Below are 25,133 nucleotides of genomic sequence, written 5' to 3'. Positions count from 1 at the left end.
CATGTTTGTGTGTGGGGGTAATTGTCTGTATGTGTGTGTAAGTCGATGTATGTGTCTCTTTTTTCGCCCGGGCAACGCCGGGTACTTCCCGCTAGTGGTCCATAAATAGAGATGGACCATTGCCAAAACAGTGCCTACGAGATGGGTCATTTTCCTTTAAGGTCGTGCGTGCAGTGTTATTGAGGAGCGTGGTGAATTCTCTATTTGTTGGGATCATCAGCGCGAAGTTCGCCTCTTTTGGCTCTTGTCCCGCAACCATTTCTGGCCCTGCCCCTTTTCCTCTCTGCCCCGCCCCCTCCGCTGCCACTTGAGTTAATGGGGCCCCGAGTCTTATTCACTGCTGGCACTGAGATTGTGGAGCTGAAGGAGCGTGCGGGGATCGCGATGGCCTGGATGGTGCTGTTCATTCTACCGCTGATCACGCAGGCGGAATCAGGTACTGGCTACACAACATAGACACATAGACACGCGTATATACAGACACAGACACGCGTACATGAAAACTCATATACATTGACATACATACATACAGACACATGTACGTACATATATACAGACACAGAGACACGTGATTACATACAGACACAGACACACGTGCAGGCATACACACATATACAGTAGACACATCTACATACAAAACACAGAGACAAAGATCACCGGTATAGCCTGAACAGACTACAGTATTTGAGCAGTTGTTAAATTTCGATTTAAAGCTTTCGTGACTGCAGGGATTCATCTTCTTGGTTCTTTCGGTAAAGTCACGTAGAAGGTAAATAATAAAATAATTCTCACGACGTTTCGGCCACAACGCACAGGTGAAGACCAGGTCTGTCGGGGAGACAGCGTCTGAATGAATCTGAATCATTCAGAATCTGAATCATTCAGACGCTGTCTCCCCGACAGACCTGGTCTTCACCTGAGGACGGCTGCTTGCGTTGTGGCCGAAACGTCGTGAGAATTGTATTTTATTATGTTTTAATTTTATTATTTCCCTTCTACGTGACTTTACCGAAAGAACCAAGAAGATGAATCCCTGCAGTCACGAAAGCTTTAAATCGAAAAGTCCTGGCCTTTGTTCAATTGTTTTTTTTTATAAATTAAAACATCAAAATATTCAGTCCTGTCGATGATAATTTAAGTATATGTGTTTAATATGCCTTTACATTTGACCAGAGAGAGTCTTACCAGCAAAAACCGAGGAATATAAAGATGGCTGCGTGTTGAAAATGGAGTTGCTCTCAATCTCTTTCCCGCCTTTTCCTCGAGCTATCCCACAATGCACTACTCCGTAATTTCACGGATATTCCGTTAAAATTTTCAATACAGTAAATTTTCCGTGAGCAAATACAGTATTTTCTCATGTAAAATTACGGATATTTTTTACAGTGTACCTTTTACCCTTACCCCATACAAATTACCCGATTACAGGGTAATTACTGGGGTACTACTACGCATGAAAAAGGTTTATAACGGTAAATGCTAGGTAGAGCGCTTTATTCATATAGAATACTCTCAATGATTCCAATTTTACACGCTTGTCGTTGTTGTCGCATCCTCAAATCTTGTAACTCAATTTTAACCCACTTCCCAATGTGGTATCGACTGCAAACTTGGTATACTTATGTCATACTGATGACAACACTATATTATATCAGAAAAATATCTGTTTTTAAACATAATTTTTTATATGTTATGTTTCGGCTTTGGTCTAATTGTCCACGCTCAACTGACGTTGGCTGTAAATCACCACGGTCCCTTACGTTATGGCAAGCTTCGGGGACATTTTCTGGAGTCGTGGAGTTCTGCCATTACTCGTACATTTCATAAAAGCATATTTAATTTTTAAAAAAAAATATTACTTATTAAATGGAGGCCACGGACTGCGCCACGTAGCTTCTAGCAGTAAACAAGGCACCGTATTTACCGGGTAATTTTTCCGAGCTACCTTAACCCTAGCCTTTACCTTACCCCTTGGCATGTCGACACCTTTACCCATTACCTTTACCCTTTTACCCGGTAAAAAGGGTAAATTACCTTACCTTGCCGAGGCCTAGGCAGACCCAATTGCCATGGGTTGACTGACTTGAGATGACTGGCAAGGTCCGCTCCCTATCGGTGTGCCCCCTACCGTGCCAACTTGCTGCGTTGTATCCCGCCTGGCGCTCCGCTCATTGTCGCGAATGTCGCTCATCTGCACACTCTCGCATATTCACACTCCACAGGCTAAAAAAAATGGAGAATTGTACAAAACTCCACGGAGAATATCACCCCATTCGCGACTCGAACTCAGGACCACCCTGCTGCGAGGCACCGGTGTTAATGACTGCGCCACCATCGCCGCCCGCCCTCATTCGTTGCACTTTTAGTGCGAGTCAAGGCCAGTCACTCACCAGTGCTAGAACCAGAGTATTCTATGAGAAATCTCCTTTACCAGTGGCAAAATATAGTGATAGGTTTTTACCCTTTCAACTGGTACAAAAACTGACACCTTTATGCAAGGCATCATGTTTGCAATAACCTCAACACAAGCAGTCAAAATGCAAACAAAAAGAAACAACTCTGATGATGATAATGATATGCACTGTCTTTGAAGTTGATTGGTCCACACCCGAGACAGCTTTTCTTAGAGCCTAGTCTCCATTGGTGTTGGGCCAGATGACGCCAAAAGGCGTACAACTCAAAGACGGCGCACTATCGGAGTATTGAGAGCTGGGGGTAAGCATTTACACTATGAGACCTCCTTTACCAGTGGAAAAATATAGTAATAGGTTTTTACCCTTTCAACCGGTCATTATCATCATCAGAGTTGTTTCTTTTGTTTGCATTTTGACTGCTTGTGTTGTGGTTATTGCAAACATGATGCCTTGTATAAAGGTGTCAGTTTTTGTACCAGTTGAAAGGGTAAAAACGTATCACTATAACCAGAGTATTGTATTTATACTGCAGCAGGGAGGAATTCGATAAGCTATGAAGCTCTTTACTCGCAGATGTCCAGTCGGGGGCACGGGGGTAAGAACGCGACAACAGTGCTGACACGCTAAATGCCCTGCCGGGCAGTGTATCAAAGGGAGATTTCCATGAGATCACGCCACCACATTCCAGATCTGATCGATAACACTGCTCGCCCACCCATCAGCCATATGGCAGCCCTTATCGTATCCGGTGCAGGCGTTTCCCGATACCCTAATCAGTTGGAGAGGTGATAGGGAATAAAATCCCCGCGGTTTTGTTTCCCCAAAAGTCGGCCTGTGCACTTATTTTTTCTAGACACGAATGTTTGCGAGTTTCGGGAAAGGGGTGGGTAATACAGTGTGGTTATGACATGGAACCGTTCGCTTGCTTGCTTGCTTGCGTGCTTGCTTGCTTGCGTGCTTGCTTGCTTGCTTACGACCGTGCAAATCTTTCGGTCGTTTTTTACCCCACTTCCCGTGATCCAATCGAGCTGACATTTTCCACACAGACTCGTTGTGACAGACAATGAATGTTCGTGAAAAAAATTCAAAAATTTTACACTTTTTAGGCAAAAATGTTTTCTTTTACATTTATTCAAATAGAACTCATTCATGGCTTTGGCTGAACGTCACAGTATAGGAGCTCAGAGCGTAACCCCTCCACAGGCCGTGGCGGAGTAGCACAGTTGGTAGCGCCCTCGCTTCCCATGCCAAAGATCGCGGGATCGATCCCCGCGTCCTCCACAGGCGAATATATTTTAAATCCTTTATATTAAGTTTGCTTGCTTGCTTAGGACCGTGCAAATCTTTCGCTCGTTTTTTAACCCACTTCCCGTGATCCAATCGAGCTGACATTTTCCACACAGACTCGTTGTGTGTGACAATTAATTTTCGTGAAATTTTTTTTCAAAATTTTACACTGTTTAGGGAAAACAAATTAAATATTTAATTACCAATTGCTTAATACTGGCAGACAATCATCTGACCCATAGATTTCAGCCATCTCAAGCCAGAGGACGAGAGGACTCTAGCCGCCACGCATATAAAGGATTTAGAGTGAAAAACTTTGTTTTTACGGGTTTACTTGTTTTCCAGTATCAAAGTATGAAAGAATAAGAAAATAAGAATGTTTGCATGTTCACCACAAGAACTGCGTGTGGTTAATGCAGAATTGATAATGACCTCCTACGCATTTCACAAGTAGTACTAATCGCATATCTGCATTTCCCATAAATATGCTAAATTCCTCTTGATATGCAAATTATTTTGTCAAGGCGCCCTTCCCCCCTCCATCCCAGCTTAAATAGTCGCTCCAAGCCTGGAGTGTGTCATTCAGACTCTGTCTTCTCGACAGACCTGTTCTTCACCTGAGGACGGCTGCTTGCGTTGTGGCCGAAACGTCGTGACAATTATTTTATTATGTTTTCTTTTTATTATTTTCCTTCTACGTGACTTTACCGAAAGAACCAAGAAGATGAATCCCTGCAGTCACGAAAGCTTTAAATCGAAAGATAATTGCTAGGTAGAGCGCTTTATTCATACAGAATACTCTCAAATCGGGCGTTGAGGCTGTCGACGACACCGTCCTCCATAACCTCCTCGTCCCAGTCGTCTTGGTCGATGGCGATCTCATAAACAAGCTGATCAAGTTCGTCATTGCCATCGTCCCCGGACGAACGACAGGCAATAAGATCCTGCGCCGCTCCGGCCCAGTTAGACGGAACCTTCAGGCAGCCGACACCGACGTACCGACCTCGCTGCCTGGGGCAAGCACATTGTGCTTCTTGAGGTGCGCTTTCCACCCCGACGCGTTCGTGTGGATGGAAAACCACTTGCGGCAGTGCACGCACTGCCGCTTCCTCTGCTGTACATGGGGATTACCCTCCATCCAATCGTGCGTGTGCTTCTACGGTAACACATGCCGCTGCCTCTTTCGATTGCTGTTCGCAGCAACCCCAAAAATGCCGTTGCTGGCACCCTCGTCCTCTAGTACCTCTACCTCAAGAACGTGGACTGTCTCCATTTGGTCCGACATCAATTATCGCAATTTAAAATGGAGGCCACGGACTGCGCCACGGAGCTTTTAGCGATAAACAAGTATTTACCGGGTAATTATTCGCGCTACCTTTACCCTACCGGGTAATTCTTCTGAGCTACCTTTATCCTACCCTTTACCTTACCCCTTGGCATGTCGAAACCTTTACCCTTTTACCCGGTAAAAAAGGTTATTTACCTTACCTTGCCGAGGCCTAGTCAGCACCTCGCCTAAAGCCCACGGCTTTTTGTATTGTATTTTTTTTGTTTCTGTTAATTCGTGTACATTTATTCACTTTCAAATATAAATGTACATGTCTATATTTATTATAGTGCAAATGCACAGATATGTATTCGAATGTAAGGTTTACTTACTTTGTTTATTGAGTTAAACATTATCAAGGCCTAGTTCGCCAGCACCTCGTCTAAAGCCCTAGGCTTCAGGCTTTTCGTATTGTGTATTTATTATCCTTTAAGGTTTATGAATTAATATGAAGAAGCCACTGAGGCAGATTGAAAACTACTTTCTTTATAGCGGTTTCTTTGCGTGTTTAGTTTGTTGTCCTTCCCCCGCACCTCCGATTATCGCGGTCGGCTGTGTACGGTGCGAAAGAAGTTCAACATAGGTCTGTGAGCTGCTCACACGAGGCGGCCTGGTGACACCCAGGACAGGTCGTAGACAGGACTCCCGGGACGTTTAAAACCGTGCAGATATTCAACTCAACACTCACGCCCACACACAAACACACAGTGACAACAACCACAATTTGCCGCTAAGTGGCGGTGACGTCACCACGACGCTTGTGCCAGGTTATGTGCACGACCCAGGTGCCACGGGTCGACTGACACACAAACACACTCAGACAAAGACCCCTATTTAGCCTTAACGTGCTTTTTGGGCAAGTGCTGTTCCCGAGCAGCATAAATGGGGGCCGGCATGGCACAGGAGGAGGTGTGTGGGTAGCACCAGGCCCGGCCGCTTTTGTCTCCCAAAGTCACAGGGAGCAGCACCCAGGGCCCTGCGGACCGCCATGATTGTGGTGGTGAGGAGTGACGCGTCGCTCATGCTCGTGTGAAGTGCACGGAGAGTTGGTGGCGGAGTGCTTGAGCAGACCAAGAGAGCCACGGCAGAAGTACTACAACGCCAAGGCGGAGGTGACGGTGGGGAAGGAGGGCTGGTTGTACATGACTCGGGCGATGAGAAATCAGGCGCACAGGCCGACAAGATGGAACTACAGACCACGCTCCGCTCGCTGTCCTCCAAGCTCGAGGATTTGAGCACATGTAACGACCTGATCGGCAAGCACGGAGCCGCTCTCCAGCGCTCGCTCAACGACCTGGAAACCCTTAAGCTGCCGCCCGAGTGCAGCGAGAAGCTAAAGGCCGTCAATGAGCACGCCACCCTCTTCCGCGTCACCTCCAATGCTATGATCAATAGTGATCTCTTGCTCTGATGTCACATTGAGGGCGGTGCTCATCTCCAAAAACTCAAGCACACGGGCGAGAAGCCGTGCAAGTGTGACGAGTGCAGCAAGACGTTTCTCGCACTCGGCCTACAAGTGTAGTGAGTTGCAGGGAGACTGACGACGGAGTTGAGGCACACTGTTTTTATTAACTCAAGGACAGACACAATAGCTGAAGGGGTAACGGCCCCTTCACCCGTACTAGCTGGGAAACCACCCCTAGTACTAAGTCCCCTGTCCTGTTCCCAGTCTTCCCCTAATAGGCTACGGGAGGCTGTCTGATCTGGCCCTGGTAAGCACAGATCCTGGCACCCAGCTAAGCCGGCCTTGCCCTTACAAGAGCAGAGGTCCGGAAGCTCTTGGGCCGCGCCGCTGGCTTACCCAGCTCGGCCCTGACAAGGGCAGCGCGACAGGGGAGTCCCAGGGCCTATTCTGCCGGTCTTCAGACTTCACTGGTCAGCTTCTTCTTAAACTGGCCCTGAGCTCTCTGGCTCTCCGCCTTTTATAGGGATCCCCTCGGAGGGGTGGGGTTATGGGGGATCACAGAGCCCCCATGGCCCCCCAGTGGTTAATGGATGCGGACATTGGTGTAGACACCCATGTGTGTGGGTGCAGACACCCTTGTGTTTCCCGTCCGCCTTTTCTCCCGTAATAACCCCTACATCACCCCCCCCTGTACAGCTCGCAGCCGTCCCGGCTGCAACAATCCCTCAAAACCCAAGAATAAAGACTTAACACAGTCAACACGCGTGTGCCTCGTAACAATAACAAGAACAAGTGTAACAACAACCGACGGTCCCCTATAAATACCCACCGCCCCCAAATGCAACATATGTACAGAACGTGGTTCCCCATCCCCACCCTAAAAAAAAAATAAAAAAAAAGGTGAGCGAGCCCTCCAGCAGCGGAACACGCGCGGAAAGCAACTCACAACAACCGGCGTGTCATGGCGCGTGTCCGTGCAGCGGGCCCGTCACAAAGGCCCGACCCGGTAGGGTCGGCGGCAGGTGTTGAATTTGCAGGTGCACGGCCCTCCGGCTTCCTGGACGAGCCAGCGCCGACCCCCTCGGGGGAGGCTGGCGGCCGAGAGGGCGTCAGTCCTTGGGCCCCTGAAGACGGAACAGTTAGCAGCGGATCAGAGGCTGGCGGCGACCCCGCCCTCCAGGAGTCAGTGGACCCCCCACATGTTCGGCCATAGTCATGAGAGGAAGCATGTGGAGCAAAGAACGGCTTCAACCGTGAAGGGTGCACGAACCACCGACGCTTCCCCCATTTAATGCGAACACATTGAGGCCGCATAACCTGCACAATTTCCACGGGGCCCCTCCACGGTCGCAACAACTTAGACGAGGTGGCCAATGGCACCTGGGGGCAGTGTAGCCACGCTCTGTCGCCCGGGTGCCATTCGTGCGTGTGTGACCGGCGCGATCGCAACCTTTCATTCTGCTTCTGGCGAGAGTCAGAGTTTTGCATGGCCGCCTCCCGTGCCTCAGCCAACCGGAGGATGTTAAACTTAACATGGTCCGCCAACTTGGATTTAGCGTGTGGTGCGGCAATTGTCGCAACAGGCGGGTCAACTTCGCGGCCATACATAAAAAAACGGCGAGAATCCGGTCGCCGCGTGAGGAGCCATCCTGTACGCTGCCAGGACTCCCGGGATTTGAAGGTCCCAATCGGTTTGGGACTCAGATACCTGGTGGGATAGCATGGACGTAAGAGTCCTATGCAGGCGTTCTACCATCCCATCCGTTTGTGGGTGGTAAGGCGAAGTACGAATTTTCTTCGTACCGAGAAGCTCACACACCTCGTGTAAAAGGGCACTAGTGAAATTCTTTCCCTGATCGGTCAACAACCGTTCCGGAGCGCCCTTGTCGAGGACATAGCCCTGGACAAAAGCCTCCGCAACGGCTGCTGCTGACTGGTTGGCGAGGGGCCAAGCCATAGGCCATTGCGTAAAATATTCCACGCCAACCAGCAGGTACTTATTACCCCTCGGCGGGGAAGGAAACGGCCTCAAAATATCAAGAGCGACAAGCTCATTAACCCAGGTGACCGAAATAGACTGGAGCGGTGGGCTGGCTCCCCTCGCTGGCGGCTTCCGTTGAGCACACTGGGTACAAGACTGCAACAGATCGTCCACATCCCTTGCCATGCCCGGCCAAAAGAAATTAAGCTGGAGCATGGCAAGGGTTTTGAGGGTGCCCAGGTGCAGGAGCCGCTCATGAGCGGCCCATACAACGCGGAAGCCACCACCAGCCTGTGGCGGCGGATCGTTCCGTCCCAATGCATGAGGAGGCCCTGGCACAACCCCCATGAGTCAACGCCCGACTTCCCCTGACCGGATCCTTCCGCGCGACGCCGTAGCGCCAGGAGGGAAGTATCCTCTATTTGGAGGCGCCCCCACTCCGCACCTGACAAGCCCAGTAGGGAATCCTTCCCTCCCACAGCAATAGGGTCAACGTCCGAAGGAGCCTCAACGGCGGCCGCAAGGACCCGATCCTGGCCGTCGCTCGCCGATTTGCAACGCCCCGAGCCCAAGAAACAAGTACAAACAGAAGCGACCGGCAGGCGTGACAGGGCATCGGCATTGGTGTGGCGAATCCCCTTGCGATAAGTCGTGTCGAAATCGAAATCCTGAATGATCTCCAGTCATCGGGACAACTGCCCCGATGGCTGGTGAATACGCAGGGCATACTGCAATGCCGCATGACCTGTACGGACGGTGAAATGCCGGCCGTACAGATATGGCCGGTACTGTTGAATAAAGAAAACAATAGCCAACAGTTCACGGCGGGTGACACAGTATCGCTGCTCGGCAGGAGACAATACTCTACTACCATAAGCCACAACGCGCTCCACGCCACCCACAACTTGGGAAAGCACGCCCCCAATCCCCGTGTTGCTCGCGTCCGTGTCGAGCACGAAAGGTAGAGAAAATTCGGGGTAACTCAACGGCGGGGCCCCCACCAGGGCGTCACGAAGAGAGTTAAAGGCGGCCTCCTCCGGCCCCTAATGAAATTTCACCCCCTTGGCCGTTAAGGCATGTAACGGCTTAGCGATGGAAGCGAACTCCGCGACAAACCGGCGGTAATATGAAGCAAAACCGATGAAGCTTCTAACCTCCCCCACCGAGGTGGGAGTCGGCCAGGAGCTGACACAACGCGTTTTGGCGGGATCGGTTGAGATACCTGACCGGCCGACGATGTGACCCAAATATCTTACAGATTCGCGTAGCAAATGGCACTTTTGTGGTTTGAATTTCAAATTAGCTGCGCGCATTTTGAGAAAGACGGCCCGAAGCCTATCAAGATGTTCCTCGAACGTCTTACTGAATACGATAATGTCGTCTAGGTAAATCAAACACACCTCCCATTGCAAGCCAGCGAGAACCAATTCCATCAGGCGCTGGAACGTTGCGGGAGCGGAGTGGAGCCCCATAGGTAACCGATTGAATTGGAAGAGGCCGTGCGGCGTTCGAAAAGCCGTTTAGGGCTTCGATTCGTCGTCCAAGGGAAGTTGCCAAAACCCTGAGAGCAAATCCAAGGTGGAGAAGAATCGTGATCCTGCTAGGGCATCCAGAGATTCGTCCATTCGAGGAAGCGGGTAAGCATCGGCCACCGAGATCTTATTTAACCGCCGGAAATCAACGCAGAACTTTAGGGACCCATCGTGCTTTTTAACCAATTCTATGGGTGCACCCCAAGGGCTGGTCGAGGGAGAAATAATGTCAGAAGCTAACATGTCATCTACAGCCGATTTGACATGATCCTTTTCGGCGGGACTTAACCGAAAAGGATTTTGGCGGATAGGAGCGTTGTCACCGGTGTCAATATGGTGGCGCAGCAAATTAGTACATCCGATATCGTATTTGTGCTTACTAAAGATGTCGGAAAATTCTCGCAAAAGGGTGCGCAATTTAGCACGTTGTGAGTCGAACAGGTCAGGTGACTCAGCACACAGCGCCTCCAGCCAACCCTCGTCAATGTCTGAGTGCAGTCGCGGCTGAGAATCGGTGGCCACCTGGCCAATGATCGGCGTTTCCGCAGGTACCGGAATCGCATGTGCGAACACGGTTCCCTGTGAAACCACCGCCGTCCGTGTCCAGACATTGAGGACCGCGATAAACGGGTCCTCATCCCCTTTAACAATAGTCTGGGCCGTCACCAAATCTGACCCATTCACCCCGGCCCTAGACGGCCCCAGCATAATGCCCCGGTCTGATACCCCTTTAGCGAACGGTCGACGCAACCGCAGGGGCACAAGCATCTGTGCCCCCGGGGGTACGCGCACCGTTCGAGCAACGAGCGCCTGTACCATTGCACAGGCAGTATGCAAGACAGGGGTGGAAGGCAGGAACGTTATACGTCGGCCCGATGGAAGCTCGATGCATCCCTGGTCAATCAAAATTTTGACAGGCAATTTGGCCAAAAAGTCTGTCCCCAATAGGCACGGAATTGCCAGCGAGGAGGAGACCAACACCAGGCCAGATAGTTTAATGTCCCCGATAGAAATTTGCGCTCGAATTTGGCCGATGATACCTAACGAGCCCCCGTTTGCAGCGTAACACGGTATATCGACGGGGAGCAACACGCGACTCTGAACGGGCAGGATATTATAAATCAAATCGGAAATGATAGTCGCCGAAGCTCCCGTGTCGATCAGTACCCGTACCTCCACCCCATCAATGTGCCCCGTGACAACGGACGACCCCGCCGACGCAGCCACAACCCGGTGAGCCAACTCGGACCATTGGCCCGGTTGGAGCGCCCTCCCCATCAAGCCGCGACCCGACGCACCAGCACCCGAACCCCGAGAATCGTGTGTCGGGCCATGTGAGAGGGAAGTGGGTGTTTGTGCAGGCCGACATGTGGGGTGCCACGACTTGCCGGAGGATGTGGTGGAGGCTTTTGAAGAGGGCCGTCCTCAGCCGCAGTTCCTGCTCCGCGCTGTCGAGGAGCCCAGCATCCCGAAGCCAGGTGGCCTCAGAGGCCACAGTTGTAGCACACGACGAGCGCTCCAGAAGACTTGGGCTGCTCTCGGTGGCTCGGTACGTCCCGAGCCGGTCGCCCGCCAGACCGCCATCCCGCAGAACGGCCCGCAGCGAAGCCCCCCTCAGATTCGGATGTGGTCGCCGCCACGGTGTGTCCCGCAGCTGCCTTGTTAGCCTTCCTCCGCTGGGAAATCAGATTGGCATGAATGTGCCTTGCAGCCCGTAATGACGACATGTCCGCATCATCCTGTGCCAGGATGACGAAGTTCAAGTCGTCGGCCAGCAGCAAAATTTTCTCGGCCACCATCGCATCGATCCCCTCCTCGTCCATGCGCGGGAAGGCCGCCTTCGCCAACGACAGCAGGGCCGTGCGGTACGCAAGTGGTGACTCCTTGTTGCCCTTCTGCCGCTCATAGAAAAGCTGGCGACAATCGGAAGGCGGCCCATAAACCGTGGCCAGCACCTGCAGCGCCGACTGAAGCGTGGAGCGTGCCGACTTGGGTGCAGCGGTGAGGGTGCCAAGGGCGTCGCCATCCAGCATCGCCGGAAGAGCACACAGCACCTCGTTGTCCGTCCACCCAGCCATTTCTTGGTGGGCGAGGAAACTGCGCTGGAACCCACCCCAATCGCCGCCGCTCGATACGAACACCTGCAGTGCCGGCAGGCGTTGCTGAAATGTCGGCTCCGTCTCCGATAATCTCCCAGCACTCGTACCGTGTCCATGGACAGTATGGGGAGCAATGGCGGACCCTAATGGAGGTCGTGCCGTCGGTGACGCGCTGGTTCCAGCTTGGTCGGTGCTGTCGTCCGCTGGTGATGACCTGGCGACCGCTGATAGGCAGCCACTGCGACCCGCCCCCGCCGATGACGTGGCGCTCGCTGTTTGGGCCCCGCCGCCCGCGTGACGAGCTGGGGCCCCTCCCTCGGCTCCTACTGTACCCGTGGCGGGAAGTTCAAGCCTCCGGCCCATCGCAAAGGCGGGAGTTTCTGGCGGGCGCTGTCCATCTTCCCGCCGCGCCGCTCCCCCCGGCCCCAGGCGAGTTATCTGCTCCAGCATGGCGGCCGCTGCATATAGGAGCTCCGCCAGTTGGGAGTGGGCTAACGCCAACTCATCAGCCGACGTCCCGACCCTCTCCGACTGTTCCGCAGGTGTTGGAGCCGGCAGCGGTTGGCCAGGTACGTCGGCGGCGATGTCTTGCACCGCCTCTCCCTCGTCGTCGTCCTCTCCGGGGTCTTGGGCACGAGTCGTCCGTCTCGTATCCATGCTTTGGACCACTCCTGACGCCAGATGTAGTGAGTTGCAGGGAGACTGACGACGGAGTTGAGGCACACTCTTTTTATTAACTGAAGGACAGACACAATAGTTGAAGGGGTAACGGCCCCTTCACCCGTACTAGCTGGGAAACCACCCCTAGTACTAAGTCCCCTGTCCTGTTCCCAGTCCTCCTCTAATAGGCTACGGGAGGCTGTCTGATCTGGCCCTGGTAAGCACAGATCCCGGCACCCAGCTAAGCCGGCCTTGCCCTTACAAGAGCAGAGGTCCGGAAGCTCTTGGGCCGCGCCGCTGGCTTACCCAGCTCGGCCCTGACAAGGGCAGCGAGACAGGGGAGTCCCAGGGCCTATTCTGCCGGTCTTCAGACTTCACTGGTCAGCTTCTTCTTAAACTGGCCCTGAGCTCTCTGGCTTCCCGCCTTTTATAGGGATCCCCTCGGAGGGGCGGGGTTATGGGGGATCACAGAGCCCCCATGGCCCCCCAGTGGTTAACGGATGCGGACGTTGGTGTAGACACCCGTGTGTGTGGGTGCAGAAACCCTTGTGTTTCCCGTCCGACTTTTCTCCCGTAATAACCCCTACACAAGTATTTTTTTTCACTTGTGTTAAACGTGTGTGTACCCTTGATATTTTTAGGATGGCAGTTATCCTGCTATGTATCCTACTGCTATCCCTCCCGGCCATATCTAGTGCCACACTTAACTCTACCAGCAGGAACCCTCGTTACTTCTCATCCATACTTGTTGCTTAATTTGCCACTACACTTGCTAATAAAACAGCTTATAGACACTTCTACACTCCATCATTGTATCCTTTTAAACCCTATCTCTGTCCCATTACTTCACCAGCACTCCTTCCAAACTTCATTCTGCTCTTAAAAATATCGCCATCTGTGAGCTGCTGCTATTCGTCCAAGGTTCGTCACTCTTCATCCTTGCACAGAAAATACCTGTGCAAACTATTCTACTTTTCTTATTTCTGGGAGGTATTGAGCTTCATCCTGGCCCAAATGTAAAGAACTCGTATAATTCTGTAGATTTTTCTGGCAGAAAATGTATTTTTGTTCTACATGTCAACATCAGAGGGCTTGTGATTAAATTAAGTCAACTAAAACTAGAAGTGGCTAATCTGGACCTGGACATTTTTGCCTTGCAGAAACATTTCTCACTCCTGCCGTAAATGACTTGCAGATTACGATTGACAACTACAACTTTTTTCGGCTTGACCGAGGGTCTAAAGGAGGTGGAATTGCCATCTATGTTCGTAATACTATGTCATGTTCACCAGCTCACTCCTTATTAAAAAATGTACTTTGAAGGTCTGGCTCTCAGAATAACTCTCCGAAATAATCAACAGATATTGGTCGTGTGCTGCTATAGACCGCCTAATGGTAAGGATGTTGAAGCTGTGTCTGCACTGAGAGAGCTTCTTGGGGGCCTCCCTAAAGGTGAAATAGTTTAGTGGGTGATCTGAATTGGAATTGGTTAAACCCGCCGGGCGTGGCCACAAATTTTGCAGATGAATTTAACCTATTTAAATTAATAAATGTCCCAACAAGACCCAACCTAAAAAATCCGCGACAGTCATCTCTGCTTGACGTCCTATTGACAAATTCCCCTCACAAGTTCACACTGACTGGTGTTCTGGGTAATAACCTTCATGATCACTCCTTCATATTTGGGGTGAGATCATCAGCCAGATGCAAAGCCCCCCCTAAATTGGTTGAGAAGCACTCCATGAGACACTTCAGCATACAGGCATTTACTAATGATGTGCTTCACTCGGATTTTGACAAGGTCTGAGATATCCCCAACCTGACTACGGCTTGGGAGACCTTCAGGTACACGTTTCTCCAAATTATTAACAAACATGCTCCGTTGGTTAGATTTAAAATTAAAGGCAACCACCCACCATGGTTTGATCCTTTGATTACTAAGCTCATGAAAACTAGGGACAATGCTTGGGCATGTGCTCAGAAAAGTATTTTGGTCAATGACTGGCTAGAATACAGGATTTTAAGGAATAGATGCGTCAAAAAAATACGGCATGCAAAAAATGCTTACTTTTCCTCCACTCTCCTGGAATCACATGGCAATGCCAGGATCTTCTGGAAAACAATCAAATGTATCGAAAAGGCATCCAACACAGATAATCTGCCCGTTGCGCTTAACCGAAATGGGGACTTTTTTTCAGAGCCCCAAAAAATCATTGACAATTTTAACCTTCAATTTTTCTGAAGCTGGTGACCTGATAATATATTGGGAGTCACCCCTGCTCATGCAATTTCCTACACCCCTGTCCAAACATTAAACGAATTTAGTTTCCAGCCTATCCACGAAAGTAATGTTCTGAAACAACTGTCCTACCTCAAAGGGTCCTCCTCTACCGGAGTGGATAGTATTCTCGTCTTTGCTCTGCTAACTGTTGGTCACCTAATATACAAACTTATAGCCCATATTTTCAACCTGACCATCAAAGAAGCATCAGTACCTCTAGAATAGAAACATTCCTATGTTCTTCCACTTCCCAAAGGGGACCCTAAAGATGATCCAAATAACTACCGACCTATCTCAATTTTGTCCCCGTTGATGAATAAAAAAAAAAAAATATTGAACTACCAAATTAGCAGTTTCCTGTCCGACAACAATCTATTACATCGAAATCAATCTGGGTTCCGAAAAAAATACAGCACCACATCTGCTGCATTAGACTCTCTGAATCACATTTATAGTTGCCTTGATAATAAGCAGTACTGCGCCAGTTTTTTACTTGTCCAAAGCCTTTGATACAGTCGACCACAACACCCTGCTTAGTAAACTAAGTTGCCTCCGTTTCTCCAAACACGCAGTAGAATGGTTAAAACATTGCCTCTCTTCTCGCACCCAAACTGTATTCATAGATGGTTGGAGGTCAAACAGTGATACGATAACAAAAGGGGTTCCACAGGGTCCGATCCTTGGCCCCCTCTTGTTCTCTCTTATGTCAATGACTTGGGCACTGACCTGGACCATTTCAGGGTAAATATGTTTGTAGATGACACGATACTGATTACTGCTGGCCGCTCTACGGATGACGTGATTAATAAGCTCCAGGGTAATTTCAACAAACTACAACATCAGCTAGTTGCTCTTAAAATAGTCCGGAATACCTCCAAAACCAAGGTGCTATGCTTCTCACCAGGACTAAAGCAGGAAGTGATTTTTCCCCAATTATATTCCTTAAATAATCATCAAATAGAGCAAGTCAAGATCTATAAGTATCTTGGGGTTGTTGTATCCTAACCCTTCTTCCATAATTGAGATTAATAATATTTGATGATTTTTATATATTATCTTTTTACTTGTTTTTTTTTAATGAGTTAAACACACCAAGCCCAGCAAACTGCAAAACACCAGGTGTTGTTAAGTAATGAACCAGAGGAGGGCTAGGATGGCAGAATTTACAACCTTGCTTCAAGGGAAGATAAGGCCTGATGAACGGGCACATGTCACCCGTGCAGGCGGCAGAGACAGTGGGAGTGTCAGCCAGACATAGTTAAGGCAAAAGCCCAATCATCCTGCATGGTTTTAAAGTAACGTCAAAATTCGAAATTCAACAACAGAGTAGGCTAAATTATCGATCCTCGCGCTCGCTCAAATTGGAGACCAGGCTGCGAGCTACATCAATGAACCATTGCCCATTTGCTAATCCAATACTGAATGTTAATATTACTGAAGTCAAAACGAATTCTATGACCTCAGCACATGGGCAAATAATAGGGCAGTGTCGACTCAAAGGCAATGGAAGAAAACAGAGGCGCCTTTGTCTAAATCACAACCACAGAAAGCCAGGAATCATCACTGATTGTGTGTTCAGGAATTCCGAGCTAGTTAGAACACGTGCACAGGGGGGGAGCTGATGTAAACAACCCTGCGCGTCTGGATGTGAGGGGGCCTTGGACCTGGAATCAAGAATAACACTCCCAGAGCAGAAGGTTGGACAGGGGGAGAGGTGATTTAAAAGAGGGTTGTATATCTCTCAAGGCGGGCAAGACCCAATTGAGTAACAAGGCTGCGGGGGTCACCAGAAGTTCGCATTCGCCTAGTTAAGACAAAAAGCTCAATTATTCTGTATTGCTATTAAAGTAACGTTAAAGTCGGAATTTAACAACAGGGTAGGCTAAAGTTATTGATATTCACACCCACTCCAATTAAACCAGGCCACAAGTTACGCCTACTGAACCATCACCATTATTAAGTCAATATGAAATGTTATTTCCATACCTTAATACTTTCTATACAACTCGACCCGAAGCATATGACAATCAGAACCTTCCTAAGTCAAAATTGAATCGCACCCAGACAGGAGCGAATAGTCGATATAAGGTTGACGAGGGAAGGAAATTAAGAGCACGGCGAACTGCAAACGTAAGCAAAAAGCCGGGAACAACACCAGCCCAGCAACAGCGAGTGGGGCTTCGACAGGCCATAAAAGTAGAATAATAACTCCCGGGGTCAGGGGACACAAGAAGAAGCAGGCAGACAAAAACCAGAACTGACTCCAAGGTTCAACCGCCCTCACCTACTCAGGAGTGACGGAAATTAATGAGGCCTTGAATTAACGGCAGGCAACAACAACGGCGAGCAGAGATAGGGTGGGGCAAAGACTGCGGGCTATGAAATACAGCTTTGTGTCAGTAAAGCTCTGACAAACAAGTTAAGTTAAAGACATCACAATACATAATATCGCACATAACATCAATGTTAACGCTATTCACCGTAAACTATATTCCGCTTATATAACCATGCAGGCACCAAGGAATACGAATTCCTAGGATCAAGAAACTTACCCCTTAACCTAAGATATCGGAAATAAATTTATAGTAATAAGTATATGCATGAAAAGACAAAAGTAAAACTTATGGAAAAGCCAGGATAACGGGATGAATCACCACCAGGTCGAATATAAATACATAATAAAAAAAACGATGTTAAACCCAGGGTCGGAGAGAAAGGGAGATCCCGGCCGTCTTTGTATCCCCGCAGCGCGGGATAGGAGTGTGTATACGCTCGGGGAAACACCTCCACTGGAGTCAAGCATCACGATGAAACGACAGACCTTAGGTTACATACAGAATCATAACTGTGAAATAGTAAGGGACAAATGTTAACTTAAAACTTTTAACCATTTCTTTGTGCGCCGGGTCGGAGAGAGGTTGCCCCTCCCTCCAGGTTGTGCAACACGAACAAAGACGCCTATGAGACGATTTGTAACGTCTGTGTTTTGGGTTCATGAAGAAGGCCAGACAAGAGATAAATTGCACCCAGACAGAGAGACGACTTCGAGGCAATTTGTAACATCTGATTGTTTGCTCGTGGGTTTTATGGAGGGAGTGTGACAACGGAATATACCGTCAGTGATGCACACAAGGACACACGGACGTACGGACACACACATGGACACACCTGCCTACGGACAGATCCTGACACAGCAAAAATCGGAAGCCCCGCCTTGTGGGCGGGATCCAGGGGGATTTTTCGGCATAAAGTAAAGGATCCTGAGCATTGGAAACCAGTGCGACCAGCGGGTTCACTCAGGAGCGCGACCGGGAGAGTCGGCTCAGGAGGAGTGCGACCAGTGGGTCCACTCAGGAGTGCGACCAGCGGGTTCACTCAGGAGCGCGACCGGGAGAGTCGGCTCAGGAGGAGTGCGACCAATGGGTCCACTCAGGAGCGCGACCAGCGGGTCCACTCAGGAGTGCGACCAGGGAGTCGACTCAGGAGCGAGGGCGACCAGCGGGTCGACCCAGGAGCGAGCTCGACCGGGAGGGCCGACTCAGGAGCGAGCTGCGACCAGCGGGTCGGCTCGACTCATCTCCAGCTCGTCAACCTCTGCCGCCGGAGGTCTCTGCTGCCGCCGGAGTGGTGATCGTTGCGGTTTGGCGACGATCCAGCGCTGCACGCTACGAGCGAGTTGTGGGCGCCACCTACCGACCGGGTTCCGAACTGCGACAGCGTATCAACAGCCATCCGAACCACCACGGTGACAGGGGATCGACTGATACGTATGACGCGCACCGCCCCCTCACCACACGACCACCAGGCGTCTGTTTGACCTAAAGAATCGACTCCGAACACTGACTATTCAAGACAACTCTTACCACTCAAAAACACTCGAACCCATAAGCCATCCGTGGCTGGAAAGCATCAGAACGAGACCGAGTGATGGCCCTCCGTCTCTTATAAGAGTATTCTTAATTTTTATCTTTAATATTTAGTGGGCTGTACTCTTAATCGCATAAATTCCCAACAGATCCATCAATACGAACTGATTCTTGGCACCTCCTTCCGCCGAGCCACGCTCACGTGGGGAGTGGTGGCCCACCGGACCCTTATCAGGTGATCTGGTCCCCAATTAGTAAACTTGGTATAAGATAACGAGCTTCGGAAAAGGAGCACCGTCGCAGGCCCTTACTCCAAGCCGTTCTGTTGTCAGATAACCTGCCGATGTATCTGTTGAGATTGGTGCCTTTAAGAATAATAACTGTTTTTGATTGTTTTGTTTTATCGCCGTATAATCTTTCAAGTATCTTTCAGTCATAATCGCCGCACGTACTCGCATCCTCTACAGAATATTCAACTGTTCCGTGACCCAAGGTGTTAACAACGTGATAAGGGTTGCGTATGATCAATAAGGAGTGCGGTACTGCGTGAACAATATTGAGTATAATCATTCATTAACGTTAAGGTTTTCTTAGCATAGTATTTGCATGTTTTAACGACTCTCTCTCTCACTAAGAACCATCGCGTTATGCGGGATCCATGTGCCGTTGTCAAAGTGAAATCAGACAATCGTTGATGATACTGTATTGATGCCGTATTGACGTTCCGGGATTGAGAGTTCGCATACTATATCATAGTTAAGGTTGAATTAGTAATAAATTGATCAATACAGAAGTGGTTGTGTGATTCTTTCCTGAAATCTATGCATAAGATCTGCTTCTGCGTTGAGATTTGAACTTGGTGACCTTAATAAACACACTAATACATACTCAGTAAATGTTAAAGCGATAACGGGGTGAACCGGGGTCTGGTTATCATAACGACTTGCATTATCATAATTACACCCACTCGCATAATTAATACGATTACCTCTTGAATTGGCATAATTAAAATGTGCGTAATTACATAAATTAACATATTTCCGGATAATTACACATTTGGCCAAATTTCATTTAATTATTATTATTTTCACTGAATATTCATAACCCACATATACAACATAATAATTTCACCCACGCACGCATACAACATAACAAATTTTCATACCCAACATATACAACATAATGGGGGCTCGTCTTCCGGGATCTCTCGCAGACAGGTTATGCATGAATTCAGGAACGAATCACTGATGTGTTAATCAAAGTGTTGTGAACTAACGTTGCCTTGTGATTGTAAACGGGGGTATACAAACAAAACGCGCTCTGAAAGGAAATACCAGAGTAGCAGAGTATAACAAAGACAGCTGGGCTGAGATTATTTGCTCGAGTTGAACTGACGCATCCTGTGATACAATTGTTTATATGTGCTCTGAAGGGGAATTCTAGAGTAACTCACGACGCACATGAGATGTTAGAATTAAGATACACTCTTAAGTCTATTAACCACACTACATAATAGAGATGGCACAGGATCCACAACATTCTGAGTGACACACCAACGCATAACACTGATACAGAGTGGACCTCTGAGGAGGAGATGGAATCTATGGAAAAACAATATCGGGAATTTGTGTTAAAACGTACTGGACGGACTGCTAGCCAGCAGACGGAGCAGAGAGATATATGGGAGGGGAGCCATACAGAAGATGTTAAGGCCCATAGAAGGAAACTACTTAAGGACGTGATGAAATGTGGCAAAGCCAAACGTGACGTAAAAATTGCAGAAATAGCGAGGGTAGACTCGTATCTCCTCGCACAGACAGACAGAGAAAGATTATGGAATGAGGAAAAATTTGAAAGGGAGAGACAAGAGAAACTGTCCTTAATGGTGCAGGTAGAGCGTCTGCACGCCCTCGTGAGAGAGAAAGAATCCGCACTAAATGCACCAGTGAAACACCCAGACGTTGATACACAGAACACATACGGGAGTAACAATTTACCACACTCCGAGCCACGTGGACGTAGCCCGGGGCCAGATCCCACAATGAGTATGGCTACTATGCCAAGCAATTTTGATAAAGTAACACCCTCGCAAATCGAGGAGAGAGAAGAGGAAATAATAATACAAACGGGAAAACATGAGGCCGACCACCCCAACGTTAGAGAGAGACAAATAATTAACCCTAAGTCATCAGGATACACTGTAATGATAGAGCGGAAAAGGGCGGAGCTGGTGCAAGACGGGAAACATGACATAAACAGCACACCAGGCAGACGCACGCTACGCAAGTATGACCGACATGATGCAGATGACAAAGACAGCTCACCAGAGAAACGCACCTCGCACAAACACGACCAACACGACACGGGTAACAGGGGCTCACCAGAGAGACGCACATCACACAAGCATGAGCCATGGGATAAGCAGGAATCACCGAGCCAAGTTGACCCACGTAACAGGTGCAAAAGGCACTACAAAAGTTATGTTAAGCAGAGCCACCGTGATGGTGACGGCTCATCTGACACTGACTCCTCTGACAATGACCAACACGACACGGGTAACAGGGGCTCACCAGAGAGACGCACACCACACAAGCATGAGCCATGGGATAAGCAGAAATCACCGAGCCAAGTTGACCCACGTAACAGGTGCAAAAGGCACTACAAAAGTTATGTTAAGCAGAGCCACCGTGATGGTGACGGCTCATCTGACACTGACTCCTCTGACAATGACCAACACGACATGGGTACCAGAGAGAGCTCACCAGAGGGACGCATGACATGTAAAAATCACCCACGCAAAACCACCCGCACCAAAAATCACAGAGACAGGAATCCCGATAACCATGAAGCACGAGACAAACATAAATTCAAAACCTCACCTAGCAGGCACCACACACGTAGTAGGCAGCATGAAGGTCGAGGACAAAAACACTCACCACATAGACACCGCTCAAGGAGATCACGCACACCAACCCACAAGCACGAATCACAAGACCAACATAAGGAAAACAAGAGACACAAGCAACGGGACAGATACGAATCCTCGGACAGAGGGAGATCACGACACAGACACGGGACACATGACAACAGTGATAGTGGAGACAGGGGTAGCTCAAGGGAGCACTCCTCAGGAACCGACACCACTGATGACGAACAACACACTTTTAACAGTAAGACACTAAAGCTAATGGACAAAGCACTCGTGAGAATTCCCTATTTCGATCCACATAACAAGAACAGGGATATCCACACTCACATAGCTACAGTAGAACAGGAGGCTAAGATCCGGGGTCTGGGTAAATCGACAGAAAAGGCATGTCTATTATCAAGGAGCCTACATGAACCCGCCAGACCATGGGTAGCCTCCCTGCCAAATAGGGTGAAAAATGACTTTAAACAATTGAGCCGAGCAGTAGTTAAGAGATTTGGGGAATACTCCACACCATCCGAGGGATTGAACGCGGTAAAGTTGATGACCCAGCGTGTAGACGAAGACCCACGAGATTATCTCCTGCGCCTTAAGAAAGCATATTACGCAGGGGACGTGGACAATGCCCAGGGAGATAAGACAGTCTTAAAAGTGATGTTCTTCCAATCATTGAGACCTGAAATAGTGAGAATAGTAGGAATGATGTTGGACCCCGAGACTGCCTCCCTACGCCAGATTGAAAGCAAGGCCCACACGGCCTGGGTGAACGGACGGAAAACCACTGGCATAGCCAAAACCCACATCGTCACCAGAGATAAAGAATGCCTCGATCTGGAGGGAAGCGAATCTCCAAGGAATAATATTAGCGCCACACGGGGTGAACATGAATTCCCCCAGGAGAGGGCGCCTAACCCAATAGAATCAACACCCGTCCACAACACGCTGAATAACGTTCCACGTGGGGGGAGGAACGAGGCCAGAGGAACATGGCACCCACAGCCGCCACCACCATGGAATGCAGAAGAGGGCGGAGGCTGGAATTATGGAGGAGGAGGAGAGAGTGACGGGCCATACCTACACCGCGGAGGCCGACACCCACCAAACCAGTTACCATATCGTCCCCCACTGCCGCCTCCACTAGCAATGGAGCATAGACCACCGTTAGCTAACAGGAATCGATATGCTCACCACATTAGGATGGAAAAAGAGCTCCTAGGGAGTATGAAGACTCCCATGCAAGTAGCGAAGGGAAGAATACCAACTATACCCACACAAGAGGAGGACACACCCAGAGCAAAGGTAGCCCAAGTGAACGAAGGGAAGACAAGAAGCCTCGAAGCAATCACCGAAGTGGTACCAGAGGGAAAAGGGTACCATCTGGGGGAATTGATTCCCGTAGGACCAGTCGGACGAGTCCACGTGGAAGTAATACTGCAAGACACCCTGACCAGCCAGGGCCTTTGTGATACTGGAGCAGAAATATCCATGATATCCAGAGAATTATTTGACGAACTCCAGACTGCCCTCCAGAGGAAGAATGAAACACTACAAATGATGCCAAGTAAACTTACCTACTCAGGATGTGAAGGGACCCACATGCGACCATTGGGCAAAGTTATGACGAAGTTGACGTTCAACAAAATCAACATGAACCATCCACTATATGTCGTACAATACCCAGGTAAAGAACTGATTTTTGGGATCGAACTACTGAATCGCCTGAAACCCATTGTGAACCTTGAATCCCGACAAATTTGGGCACAGTCAATGCCGGAGCAACAAAGGGACTCAGAAGATGAAGACGTTATGAGAGACTCCACGGGAATCCAAGTGATAACACAAGAGCTCGACGACCTATCAACGACAATCAGGAACGAAGACAAGCTCCCCGCAGGAATTCGAATCACTCAGCTAATGACTAACAGACTGAGAGAAGTCCGAAAGGAAGCCGACTTAGAGTCAGTATCACCGAATGACCGTCCCCTCATGGAGTATATACCGCCCCCTGGAGGCCAAACCGACGAACTGCAAACTGATGAAGGAGAACCCAAGGGCAAGAGCGTATTACCCTCGGATGAAGCCAAGGCAACTCAACCGATAGTAACGCAAAAGGAACTTTCAATTGAGCCGCCCGAAACCACGAAGGCCCTAGATCCAAACCAAGAGGAAAGAGTCCTTACAATAGAAGAACAAATAGAACAACAAATTGAAGCAGCAGACGCCCTCGAGAGGGAGGAGAAGTCAAAGCTCGCGACACCAGCGAAACTCACAGACGTTGAGCCACAAAATAAATATGGAAGTAACATCAAATCACTCTCTTGGGTACGTGGACAGAGTCCAGGGATTGATCGCACAAAAGTTAAAGTAAAATCGCCAGGACATGGTACACTAAGGGCAGAGGCAAAAACTGAAGGGAAATGGCAACACGAGCGACACGGCCCTGGGCGCGCACACAGAAAATGCACACCACTTAAACACAGGAGACACAGCACAGACCAAAGTGACAGATTGCCTGATGATAACTTGTTTGATGATGACGCTGTCAGCAATCAACTTTCGGAATACCTGTTCACCAGTAAAACCCTTAAGTTGATGGACAAGGCTCTAGTCAGAATTCCCGATTTTGACCCCCACAATAAGACTATGGATATCCACACACATATCGCGACAGTGGAAGAGGAGGCAATGATTAGAGGGCTGAGGAGACGGGATGAAAAAGCGAGTTTGTTGAAACGGACCTTACATAAAGAATCTATTCCATGGGTAAAGTCACTACCACACAAGGTTAGAAATGATTTTAAACAATTGAGCCTGGCAGTGATTCGGAAGTTTGGAGAATATTCGACACTCACTGAGGGGTTTTATGCTGTAAAATCGATGACCCAGGGCATGGACCAAGATCCACGTGACTACCTCGTCCAATTTAAAAGAGCGTATTACGCAGGCGATGTGAATCAATACCACGAAGGGGATAAAATGTTCAAAATAATGTTTTTTGAATCCTTGAGCCCAGAGATTACAGAAAGGGTGAGAATGGTTTTGAATCCAGAAACCGCATCCTTACGCCGCATAGAGAGCAAGGCGTACATGGCATGGTTATACAGAGCTAAGAATCATAATTCGGATCCAGAACACAGGGAGAGGGATGAGGAACCCAGCCTCTCAGAGAGGAATAAAAATCACCGAGCAGTCCCACCATGCAGAGAGCAGCAGAAACGCACGCACACATGGCAAAATAACCCAGAGAGAGGTTGGCACGAGAATGAGAGCGGCACAAAGCCGAACATTCAAGAGAATCGCAGGAGGGGGAGGTTCAGAATAGAACCATACCAACACCCCATGCCCCGACATG

At 49.2% G+C, this 25,133-nt stretch overlaps 1 protein-coding gene across 1 annotated transcript in view; it reads left to right on the top strand.

Annotated features, from left to right (window-relative positions):
* Positions 1-362: 362 nt before the first annotated feature.
* VSIG4 (V-set and immunoglobulin domain containing 4) overlaps positions 363-25,133 on the top strand; it is a 66,652-nt gene continuing 41,881 nt past the window's right edge. Inside the window, exon 1 of the mRNA XM_061547892.1 lies at positions 363-436. Coding sequence (XP_061403876.1) covers positions 385-436 — 52 coding nt within the window. The 5' untranslated portion in view covers positions 363-384. The remainder of the gene's footprint in view (positions 437-25,133) is intronic.

The sequence above is a fragment of the Lethenteron reissneri genome, unplaced genomic scaffold, assembly GCF_015708825.2.
Source record: "Lethenteron reissneri isolate LAM-NWPU_2019-01 unplaced genomic scaffold, ASM1570882v1 scaffold_214, whole genome shotgun sequence".
In the NCBI taxonomy this organism is placed as follows: domain Eukaryota; kingdom Metazoa; phylum Chordata; class Hyperoartia; order Petromyzontiformes; family Petromyzontidae; genus Lethenteron; species Lethenteron reissneri.
Note: the sequence above shows the minus strand (reverse complement) of the source record. Positions and strands in the feature narration are given on the sequence as shown.